The following is an 11687-nucleotide window of genomic DNA, read 5'->3' as shown; positions in this document are numbered from 1 at the left end:
GCGACTACCGGAGTAGGACGCGGCGTGCTATCAGGCCACCTCTTGTGTACATAAATACAGGTATTCCCCAGTCCGTTTATGATGCTCCCACTGCGCTTCTCGATTTCAATCCAGCCGAGCTGCCTATGGAGACACATTTAATTCTGACGAACCCAGATGGGGATATAGTTTCAAGAATTTGTGTTTAATTCCAGCTGACAGAAGATTATTTAGTGACGATTCGAAATGCTACAGAGGGGCAGTATTAAGTGCTTGGGGGGTGCGTGTATGGGCCCTCCCAAGACAAGATGAAATTCAAGACAAAACTGTCACTAGCTGGTAACATTGTCTTGGAAGAGTCTACAACCCGCCACGTGCTGGAGATTTGAACGTCAAGGTCTGCTGGTGTGTCGCTCCAAATACGCCAAACCAATGCAATCATTGACCTAATTGGAAAGGCACGAGCTTGGATCACCTTTGCCGGAAGCCTTCGAGATGATGCAAGCAGCCTCGGATAACGATAATGAATCCACAGGGCGGCGTGATGCCATTATACACTTAGCGGGCTACAACAGACTAGTCGAATCAATCAAAAGAACCCTAGTACTGCTGTACGGGTCCTACATCGTGCAGAATTCGGCTGATATCATTTCTTAATATTTTTTATGGTACAAAGGCTTAAATTTTATTGTGTTAGGCTTGATTCCATGAAAAATTAAATCAAAATCGTGCAGTGGCAGGTAAGTCATGATGTTGCAGTTGACCATGCGGTCGTGAGGCAGATGTCTTCCACATTTCCGAGGGATCTCGACCAAACGTGTACGATGAAGCAGGCTTGTCTTTTCTCTTTTCCTTGGACAGTTCGGGGAGTAACAAGTTATGAAGAATTTGCCGTTGCTCGTCGTTAACGATCGAGTTGTTCTCTGAATTATTGGAAGATGAATTTTGCTTGATCAAAGTATCCAAAGTCATCTGCATCACCGTAGCAACAAACGAGTTATCTTTAATACTATCGAGATTATTTTTTAATGCCAAGCAGCACGCACCGATGGTTCCCTGATCCTACGTCCATAGCTTGACGGTAAGTAGCATGCCTTAGAGAGCATGAGCTTCTTTTTGAACACTGGCGTAGTTCCAAGTCTTGCGGTATCTCGAACAACCTTCGGCTGATCATACAAAACTCAGTAGAGTCCATGCCATAGAAGCCAAAAATACTTACGCTTTCTCGACGTTGATACTGGTCATGATGATACCGTAGCACAGCCACCATTTGTTTCTTAGTAAACTCACGACTTTGTAGATGTTTTTCAAGAACATCTGTGACGGCGTTGAGCTGATACGGAGTTTGCGGATCGTTCGGATCAGATTCAAACTCTGGATATTTACCGGTTTGAATACGGTCAACGTCAGGTGAGAAGTAGGAGCCACGAGGAGATCCCATGATGTCCATCGACGAAGCTTCTGAAGACGTTGGCTTAGCACAGTTGACTGTAGACAACGCAGGTAGCGGAGGCTTTCGAGGTATTCGTCGCGACGTAGGGGGGTCCACCGGTGTCTTCGCAGTCCGTGGCTGACCATCGACTTGTCTTGATCTCTCGTCCTTCTGCTGCATCTTCGCGAAAAGTTGCTCGTAAAATTTGAGCTTCTTACTAAGTCCCGCGTTCATTTCTTCAAACACGTGCATTTCGTGTTTCGTACGTTTATTCTCGGCGCGAAGTTCGTCGCTCTGCTTCATCATCTTCTCCAGTTGCGAGCTCTGATAACGCAGTTCGAGCTGCACTCTCTCGTTCTCCTCGACAGTTCGCTGCGTGGTCACGTCCAACTGCATTCGCATTTGTGTGCGCATAGCGTCGTGGAAAGCTTGGAGTTCGGCTTCTTTCTCACGACGTAGTCGGTCGTTTTCTAGGATCAACTTACGCTCCAGATGATGTTCTAGTTGGTCTTTTTCTAATGCCATTGTCGCGAGTTGAGCTTGAAGTTGCTCGATCTGGATGTCGCTGTCTTGCTTGTTGAATTTTACTAGTCGAGTCTCTCGCATTGCAGCTTCGTTTTCAAGAGCAGTTTGTGTCAGTTGCTCGCAGTGACGTTGGGAGTCTTCATAGAGTTGTTTGTACTCTTGTTCCTTACACGTGTCCAGCGCATGGAAGAGCGGCTTTCCTGCGTTAATCAACGTCATCATTCTAGCACGAGTCTCCGGTTCTGTTCCCACCGGCTCAGTAGTAGCGTTGGTAGTCGGGTTAGCGATGCTTTGAGAAGCACTAGTGTCTCCTTCTACACCTCCGTTAATTGTTTGTAGCAACGAGGCGTTGATGGTTTCATACTCGCGTAGTTTGTTATGAAGTTCATCGATCCGCTTCGACTTGAAGGCAAGTACGCGCTCACGATCTTCGATATTGGCTGCAAACGATACTTGGAGATCTTCCAAGTCGCGTGTTACTCGAGTGTGAGCATCTTTAAGACGTTCGTTCTCTTGCTTGGTTTGTTGAAGCTCCTCCTCGAGTTTCTGTTCGTGAAGAGCACGAAAGGCTATGGTCTTGAATTTATCCAAGCCACCCACATCCGTCTTACCGAAGAAATCGGTGGCACTCAACAACGACCCACTACCTGGCGGTGCTCCTGCTGACATCGCAATCGTTATATCGAAAGAATACGAATATATTTAGATGTAAAAAAAAACTATGAAAATATTTGTACAATTTTTATATACAACAATACTAGAATTCATCCCGTAGAATTGGTGGAATAAATTCATGACCCGTTCCTGCGTCTTCTTCGTCTTCACTCCACGTATCTTCATCGCCAGCAGTAGCACCGGTAATCGCTTCCACGTCGCCATTGTGTCCTCTAAAATCGACATGTTCCTCGTCGACAGAGTCGGGATTCAACTCAACAGGTGGAGGTTTCCATTTCATGATGAGTCCATCTTCACCTGCTGAGTAGACTTCACGAGTAGTTTTTCGATACAGACAAGCAGTTATTTGTTGATAGTGGGCAGTGACAGACCCTAGCGGTGCACCATTATCTCCAAAAACGCGATACGAGCATAACTCTCCTTCCGACCCATTGGGAACAAATACCGTCGTACTCTCCCAGGCGTCACCTTCTTGAACTACAGCCATTTGTACATTTCTCGCAGCTCGAGGTTGCGTTCTCCGCACTCCTGTATAATTCATAAACTGATGTTCCCCCGACGTCGCGTTCCATAATCGAAGCTTGTCGTCCATACCTTTACTCAGTAGAAATCTCCCATCAGGGGTATACGACAAGCTCGTCACCCCTGCATAATGAGCAATAGCAAGTGACATCGTCGCTGCAGCATGAGGATCATTCCTATTCTCTCGATATGTCGAGGCGTGTAGTCTCGAATGATGGTCATCCACTCTGGACCTCACTCGTTGTCGGTCTCTTGCTTGAGCCTCTGACGCTCCACCCACACGCTGTCGTTTTCTGGCTGTAGCAGCAGCCGACAATGACATGGGGTTTTCTCTTTTCACATTAGTATATAAACTCGATCTACCCGGTACAGTGGCCTTTCCTTCGTGGTTTAAACACAATAAACACGCCGTCGCTCCTGATCGTCGGATATCCCAGAGCCGAATCTCGCCATCTCTTGAGCCTGTGGCAAGTAAAAATTCACTTGCTGGAGACCAGTCCAGCGACCAAATTTCGTCTTTATGGCCTAATAAACTGTGCGCGGTGGCGCCACTTTCCATATCCACCAGTCGCACTTCTCCTCGTGAAGTCGCAGCAGCGATCAACGTGTGTGTTGTACCCACGGGGGAGAACTTTGCACTGAATATTTTACTACGTAAATGTAACGTACTGACACAAGAAAAAGTCTCGAAATCCCAAACTTTCACATGTTCGTCCAGCGAGCTGGAAATGCACAACCCACCGTCAACAGGGTACCAGTCGACCATCGAAATACCAAATTGTAAGGTTTGGGCACTCTCCGTTTTGGCTCCAACAGCGCAAATGGGATCAAGAGTGTTGGTCGTGGTGTACGTAGAGTTACAGGTGGCGTCGGCTTCGTCTAGTGTGTGCAGGTCAAATACCAAAAGTTGGGACTGGGAAGTACCAACCAGCAGGAAACGCTGCTCCGCTGGGTCCAAAGAGAAGCTCCAGACACGCATCCCTTGTCGGAAGATGAAGTTGCTGGTCGACGGCGCGTGCTGCAGTAAGGTAGCAGTCTGACGGGTGTAGAAGCTGTCGCGATAGGCGCGACTTGGCAGCCCCACGCTGCGGTCAAGTAGATAGCCGAACGCAGACATGGTGAATATTAAACTATATAATTCCACAGGAAACAATATAAAGTGTTGGAGGCTCCTTTCAAACAGCTTATTTAAACCTGTGTAAAAGCTTATTCAATCACTCATCAAGTTTACCTATTTCATGTGGAAGGTCTCCATTATCGGACACGCTGCCTCGACGTTAAACCCGGAGCAATGCTCGCGACAAAAGTTGATCGTCTGCTTCAGATCGTGGCTTCTAGAGGAGCGCAGATCTCTAATTTGTCGAGTAAATTACTGCCGATCAACAACGTGGTGGCGTTTTCAGGCGGTGTGGACTCGTCGCTAGCTGCTGCGTTGGTGTTCCAAGTCTTCCCAGATACAGGCGCTGCGTGTATTGGGAGATCCGCTGCGTTGTCCTCCGTGCAGCTTCGACAAGCCAGAGAAGTCGCGTCCCATATTGGAGTCCCATTGTGGGAATGCCACACGGATGAAGCCAAACTCGAGGGATATGTCGCCAATCAGGGCAAAAGTTGCTATTATTGCAAGACGACGCTGTACTCGACATTGAATCAAGTGGCAGAGTTTGCGTGGCAGGAAATGCAACAACATGGAGAAGAGATTAAGCCTGTGCTATATAACGGCACGAATGCTGATGATCAGCTGGATCTTACCAGAGTTGGTACGTTTCTAGTTTTTTTCATTATTACATTTGTACTCTCAAAACTAATATTTTGTGTAGGACTGGTGGCAGCTACCGAGTTCGAGGTAGTGAGTCCGCTTAGCGGTTTGACCAAGCAGGAGGTGCGAGATGTGGCCAAGTATTTGGGACTTCCGAACTGGAATGCAGCAGCGTCACCATGTTTGAGGTCGAGACTGCAGTTTGGCGTTGAAGCGACACAGGTGAGAGGAATCATAAAGTTTGAGAAATTTTATGGAATGTGACAACTAATAAGCACGATTTTTATTAGCAACACTTGCATCGGGTGGAGAAGGCGGAGGAGTTCGTACGTGAATTAGTTCATCTGGAGCCTCAAATGAGCATGCGCGTGCGATTTCTTGCAGGCAACAAGGCTGCGGTTGGTAAGCAAAAGCGGTTTTAAGTGCTGTTCGCTTCGTGGTTTAAATAATTTAATTTGTGCGTAGAACTGGATACTGAGGGGTTGGAGAAGGCGATTCCTCACTTTGACGTCATTGATGCAGAGTTACGACGACTCGGTACGAACTACATTATGGACGCAGCTTATCTATCTCTTTTAACAACGTAACTCTACGTTTTGTAGGATTCAACGATGTGGATATTCGTGCTTTTCGTTCTGGTAGTTTGAGCGGTTATAACGCTAATAATGTGGTACATCACACCCCAGCAAGAGAGGCTCGTATAGACTAGATAAAAACACGTAAGAACTCATTATCTGTGTAAAAATAACAGCACTTTTGGTCTGTATTTGTTTACTTCAATAAAAAAAAATTATTATGAGCGCAAAGTGAACGAGCAAAAAGAAAACAAAGTCATGAAGAATTGAAGATGCCGTTAGCGTCTTACACCGTTTCGGTGTGGTTTGCGTCAATGTGCTCGTCGCTGCCTTCACGTTCTAATCGCTTCTTTTCTAAAAAGTTGAGCCACAATTCACGACCACCTTTCTTCTTGTACCACAGGAGAAAACCAGCCAAGGCGACCAGAACGACAGCTGCAACGATCCATCCAAACACTTGAGCTACAACATTGTCAGCGGTGCACATGTACACCAAGCCCAACAGAATTCCCGGTGCTACCAGAAAGAGTATAATGAGGAAGATAACCGCAGTTAGAGGCCACGACGCACTGAAAAACGCCAGCGAGCGTGCCCAGCCGAGGATCGGCTTCCGTGTGACCGGGATGGGGTAGAACAGGAAGATCCCGATCACGTTAAACCAGAAATGCACGAGAGCAATAGCCACAGAGTCGGCCTTCCCAGTCACGAGAGAGGCTAGCAACGCAGTCCCAGTCGTGCCCAGGTTGGCTCCGATCACCAATGGATACACTTGTTCCAGTGTCACGACACCCAAACCTGCCATCGGAGTGAGAGTAGAGGTGACAACAGTCGACGAATGGACGGCAAATGTGATCAAAGTACCGACAAAGATGTTGATGTATCCGTTGTAGTTGAGTAACTTGGAGATGAGTTTTTTCGTTGGACCCATAAACACTTTGGCCAACATTTTCACCAGCGTCAATAGTGCACATACCAGAATGCAGAAGCCGATAATGACAGTGATAGCACCGATACTACCGTCACTCAAGCTGGAATTGTGGAAAGCACCACTCTTGACGAACGACTGGTCTTCCGTACACATGGTCTCTCCGGTTGCGACTCTGTAAATGGCCTTTTTGTCGACCGAAAGAAGCTTCTGAGTCAACGGGTTTACAATGGCATCCACGGGACTGTTGAATGCTCCACTACTGGTCTTGGCGTTCGACATTGCCACGGACATTTTCTCCAAAGGATGGAAGATCACTTCGATGGGAAACATCACAAACACCGACCAGATATTGTACATGTCGTGTACTGTAGCAGCAGCCATGGCTCGTTGGAAACGAGTACGGTCACCCACTTGACCGAACGCCACCATGATACAAGTCACACAAGTGCCGACATTAGCGCCCATGATCACATATACACCCTGGCGAATAGTCATACCACCGGAACCAACCAACGCCACGACGATGGATGTAACAGTACCCGAACTATGGAGCAGTGCTGTAGCCACGGTACCGATCATGAGACCAGCTACGGGGTTGTTGGCGAAGTCGAAGGCACCCTTTGTGTCACAACCCAACGCGAGGGTGAACCCGTCTCCGATGAACTTGACAGCCACCATGAAGAAGTAAAGAGCTGCAAGAGAAGCGATCGTGTAGAAAAAACCCCACGCGATTCTCTCTGCTGGGGATTTCGTATCGTAAGACTCTTCTTCGACATCGTCTTCGTGGGGGTCCTTGCTGACGGTGCTAAGACGATCATCGACAGTCGGGGTCTGCAGTTTGCCGTACTCGGTCATTGTTGTTGGATTTTTCTTGTTGATTTTGCTGCGCGAAGTCAAATTCTGAAGTGAGTGGAGTTGACACCCTCCCACGTTTCTTTAAACTGATTTGAGCTTACCACCTCATGTCACTGCCAAGAGATACAACCATAAAAGCACTTTGTACCATCGCAACACTACTGAGCACAACTTCGGAACCTCCGTGATAGTAAGATTCCTTCTTGTTGACTCTGATGCAAATGGACTTGATAAACCAATTAGAGCGAATCTACATATCTGTCGATAAGAACCCACCGTAGATCTAAAACTGACCATCGAAAACTCGAGATTCAATCGACGGGCTCTCATTGCTTCTAAGTTTTTGGGATGTAACATCGGCAAGTTTTTTTTTTCTTACTACGGGAAATGTCGAGCCCGTGCAAACGTGTCTCCGCCGTTTAGTCGAAAACCAATCTCTGATAGAGCAAAAATGTGGTTACTGCTTGAGTGGCGCGGGGCTCTTCACAACCTTACGCCAGATCGTCGTCTGCACCACCCATGCCGGACGTAACTGATCCCTAAAAGCTCGCAGTGTCTTTAAAGTGTATACTCAGTGAATCTTCGACAAGGCTGGTGCGACGATCAGACAGGCAGACGTAGGTTTCTTTCTTAAGGGGCATGATGTTACCCATTTGACTGCACTTAGCTCAAATCCAACGGGGGCAATTAAGAGAGCTAGCATATCCTCGAAAACTGATAATTTACTCCGCGTATCTTTCTCTCCATCACATTGCTAGTCAGATTCGATCGTACCCAGCGTAACTAACCGGCAGCAGCATATCTGGCCAGGAATAGCAGTGATCGTTGAACATGTTTCTTTACTAGCCGGTGTCGCTCATTTTGGAACTTGCGGTTGACCTAGCAAGCTCACAACCGCCGCACATTGTCTAATTCCAGTTCGACTGGCGGAATCGCAATGGCGTTCACACTGGTGACTGGTGATCTCATCCGTCTCGTAGAGACTGCACACGAGAAAGTAGGCGAACAGCTCGAAAGTGTCGGTGGACTGGACGGCGTCGCTACTGCTCTCCACGTTGATCTCCGACAAGGACTCGACGCAAACGATGCCGACGATCTACGCAGACGAGAAGATTCTTTCGGTAGGAACTACATCCCTCCACCTAAAGCCAAGAGTTTCTTTGCGCTCATGTGGGATGCGTTCCAAGACATCACTATCATTATCTTGACCATCTCTGGTATCTTCTCTATCGTCCTGTCCTCCACTGTCGGAGACCACAAAGAGACTGGATGGGTCGAAGGAGCGTGTATCATCTTGGCTGTCGTCGTGGTCACTCTTGTGACTGCCGTGAACGACTATCAAAAAGAACAACAGTTCCGTTCTCTCAACGCTGTAAAAGAGGACGAGAAGATCAAAGTAATTCGCAATGGAGCACCCACTGAAGTGGGCAAGTGGAATCTGTTAGTAGGTGACATTGTGCGTGTGGATCTGGGTGATATCATTCCAGCGGACGGCATGGTATTTGACGAGAAAGAACTCAAAATGGACGAAAGTGCCATGACTGGAGAGTCCGATTTACTCCCAAAGAACCGTGAGAATCCGTTCTTGTTGTCAGGTACCAAGGTAATGGAGGGGCTGAGTAAAATGCTGGTAGTGTGTGTGGGTGAAAACTCGCAGGCTGGGATCATTAAGAGCTTGATCAACGGAACAGCAAGCAAAAAAACACCCAAAGAAGACAAGAACAAGAACAGTGCGGATGGACGTCAGGAAACCGACGAGATCTACGTCGAAATGGACACCCCAAAGGTGCCAGCTGAAGACGACAAGGACGGGTTTGACGGTGTCGAGGACTCGCAGTCTCCGCTTGAAGGGAAGCTCTACAACCTCACTATCTTCATCGGTAAGCTCGGTACCATTGTGGCGTTGTTGGTGTTTGTGATCATGGCGATTCGCTTCTCCATCGACAAGTTCGCAGTTGATGATAAGCCGTGGAAGAATGGCTACATCAGTGACTATCTCAACTTCTTTATCATTGCCATCACGGTGCTAGTTGTAGCCATTCCAGAAGGTCTACCTCTTGCAGTGACAATTGCGCTAGCGTACTCTGTGAAGAAGATGCTGGTGGATAACAACCTCGTCCGACATCTCGACGCCTGTGAGACTATGGGTAGCGCCACGACGATCTGTTCGGACAAGACGGGGACACTGACAACGAACCGCATGACAGTCATGAAGATCTGGATCGGAGACGCCGAGTTCTCGTCCGCTACGGACAGTAAGGGCGCGGTAAGTGACGAGACGAAGGAAGCGCTCTGCCACGGCGTCGCTATTAACTCGACTGCTGAGATCTTACCCCCTAAAGTGGAGAACGGACTTCCGGAACATACTGGCAACAAGACAGAGTGCGCTTTGCTCCAGTTTATCCGCGACGGTGGTGTCGAGTACGCGGATATCCGCGCTACCAACGAGATCGTCCACATGCTGACGTTCAGCAGTGCCAAGAAGCGTATGTCTGTCGTGGTTCGTCGTGGAGAATCCAAGTGTCGAGTGTACACGAAAGGCGCAACTGAAGTCGTTCTCGGCTTGTGTAAGCAGATGCAGCGTACGGACGGAGCGATTGAAGCTCTGAGTACCGCTCGGAAGAGCGAGATTGGCTCAACTGTGATCGACAAGTACGCGTCACAAGGATACCGCACGTTGTGTCTTTCCTATCGTGACCTTGACGTCCCCGCTGTAGAGCTCAACACCTGGGCTGACGAAGATGTGGAGAAGGACTTGACGTGCATCGCGATTGTCGGTATCGAAGATCCGGTACGACCGGAAGTGCCTGGGGCCATTCAACACTGCAAGCGCGCAGGGATCACGGTTCGTATGGTGACTGGAGACAACATTACCACTGCACGCTCCATCGCTGGCAAGTGCGGTATTATCTCACAAGGCGATGGATCTCTCGTCATGGACGGACAGACATTCCGCTCGAGAGTTCTGGACGCACAGGGCAACATCATTCAGGAGCAATTTGATCAGATCTGGCCCATGCTTCGAGTTCTTGCACGGTCGTCACCAAAGGACAAGTATACGTTAGTAACAGGCTTGATGCAAAGCAGCTTGATGCCGCACGGGCCTCAAGTTGTTGCTGTGACTGGTGACGGCACGAACGATGCTCCTGCACTGAAGAAAGCGAACGTGGGCTTCGCGATGGGCATCAGCGGCACTGCGGTGGCCAAGGACGCGTCGGATATTATCCTCATGGACGACAATTTCAACTCGATCGTGAACGCCATCAAGTGGGGACGCAACGTGTACGACTCGATCTCCAAGTTCCTGCAGTTCCAATTGACAGTCAACGTGGTCGCCGTCCTGCTCGCGTTCATCGGCGCTGTGGTCTTGGAGCAGTCTCCGCTCTCCGCTGTGCAGATGTTGTGGGTTAACTTGATCCTGGACTCGTTCGCGTCTTTCGCAATTGGCAACGGCAGAGCCCACCCAGGCTTTACTGGAGCGTAAGCCATACCCGAAGACGCAGCCACTTATCTCCAAGAAGATGAGTAAGCATATCCTCGGTCAGTCGATCTTCCAGCTTGCTCTGCTCTTGGCTATTGTATTCACTGGTGAGAAATGGTTCAACGTTCGTTCGGGTCGCTTGAATGACTTGGGTGAAGACCACAAGAACGACTCCACGAAGCACATGACGATCGTCTTCAACACCTTCGTGTGGATGCAGCTGTTCAATGAACTCAACTGTCGCAAGATCCACGACGAGCTCAATATCTTCCAAGGAATCACGAAGAACCGCGTGTTCCTCTACGTCTGCGTGCTTCAGATCGCTATGCAGGTGGTCATGGTGCAGCTCACGGGCGACTGGTTCAACTGTACGCCGCTAGAAATCGATCAATGGCTCGCCTGTATCGCAATGGGCTTCATCTCGCTGCCTCTCGGACTCGTGTTACGCTCCATCTCGACCAAGAACGCCCCCAGTTGGATGGCTTTATGTCGCGAAGTTGATGTCGAACAGGTACGTGAAGCAACGTCCGCACGGGGGCAGCAGCTGTGGCTACAAAGCTTCGCGTTGATCCGCGCTCATATCCGCGTCGTCAAGGCCTTCAAGAAGGGACTGGAGACCAAAGATCTTCTCCAGACGTAGGATACCTTAAGTCAATTACCTTTTTACCTACGTACCGTCTCCACTTCCACGAGGTATCGCAGACTCGCCTGAGCTTCTTGGTACACCACAAGCTCGGCAAATTTGGACAGAGGAGGATGCACGAGCGCATAGCCCTCTAGTAACTGCGTCGTGCGGCGGACATTGCGATCAGGGGTTAATAGCATCGGCACTTTGGGCAATACTTATGATCCTGATACAGTTTAAAAAGCGGTGAAACCAATATCCGATGATACTGATACGCTGACGCTGGCGTATCAGTAACGTATCAATATCATATCAATAATGTGATATTCAGATG

At 48.7% G+C, this 11687-nt stretch overlaps 5 protein-coding genes across 5 annotated transcripts; 2 read left to right on the top strand and 3 right to left on the bottom strand.

Annotated features, from left to right (window-relative positions):
- Positions 1–1004: 1004 nt before the first annotated feature.
- Positions 1005–2605, bottom strand: PITG_12944 (uncharacterized protein; the record flags this gene model as incomplete). The annotated part of the gene is made up of 4 exons (XM_002900452.1): positions 1005–1119; positions 1161–1606; positions 1658–2191; positions 2255–2605. The coding sequence occupies 4 exons, from the start codon at positions 2603–2605 to the stop codon at positions 1005–1007; spliced, it is 1446 nt and encodes a 481-aa protein (XP_002900498.1).
- An 88-nt stretch (positions 2606–2693) lies between these two features.
- Positions 2694–4250, bottom strand: PITG_12943 (DNA excision repair ERCC-8-like protein; the record flags this gene model as incomplete). Its single annotated transcript, XM_002900451.1, has 1 exon — positions 2694–4250. The coding sequence occupies one exon, from the start codon at positions 4248–4250 to the stop codon at positions 2694–2696; it is 1557 nt and encodes a 518-aa protein (XP_002900497.1).
- A 53-nt stretch (positions 4251–4303) lies between these two features.
- Positions 4304–5598, top strand: PITG_12942 (uncharacterized protein; the record flags this gene model as incomplete). The annotated part of the gene is made up of 5 exons (XM_002900450.1): positions 4304–4890; positions 4951–5111; positions 5180–5291; positions 5355–5426; positions 5492–5598. 5 exons carry the CDS (start codon positions 4425–4427, stop codon positions 5596–5598), a joined length of 918 nt encoding a protein of 305 aa, XP_002900496.1.
- A 152-nt stretch (positions 5599–5750) lies between these two features.
- PITG_12941 (sodium-dependent phosphate transporter, putative) lies at positions 5751–7768 on the bottom strand (the record flags this gene model as incomplete). Its single annotated transcript, XM_002900449.1, has 3 exons — positions 5751–5926; positions 6035–7275; positions 7743–7768. The coding sequence occupies 3 exons, from the start codon at positions 7766–7768 to the stop codon at positions 5751–5753; spliced, it is 1443 nt and encodes a 480-aa protein (XP_002900495.1).
- A 416-nt stretch (positions 7769–8184) lies between these two features.
- On the top strand, positions 8185–11368 carry PITG_12940 (P-type ATPase (P-ATPase) Superfamily; the record flags this gene model as incomplete). The annotated part of the gene is made up of 3 exons (XM_002900448.1): positions 8185–9012; positions 9085–10653; positions 10706–11368. The coding sequence occupies 3 exons, from the start codon at positions 8185–8187 to the stop codon at positions 11366–11368; spliced, it is 3060 nt and encodes a 1019-aa protein (XP_002900494.1).
- Positions 11369–11687: the final 319 nt, after the last annotated feature.

The sequence above is a fragment of the Phytophthora infestans genome, genomic scaffold (assembly GCF_000142945.1).
Source record: "Phytophthora infestans T30-4 supercont1.25 genomic scaffold, whole genome shotgun sequence".
Lineage (NCBI taxonomy): Eukaryota > Oomycota > Peronosporomycetes > Peronosporales > Peronosporaceae > Phytophthora > Phytophthora infestans.
Note: the sequence above shows the minus strand (reverse complement) of the source record. Positions and strands in the feature narration are given on the sequence as shown.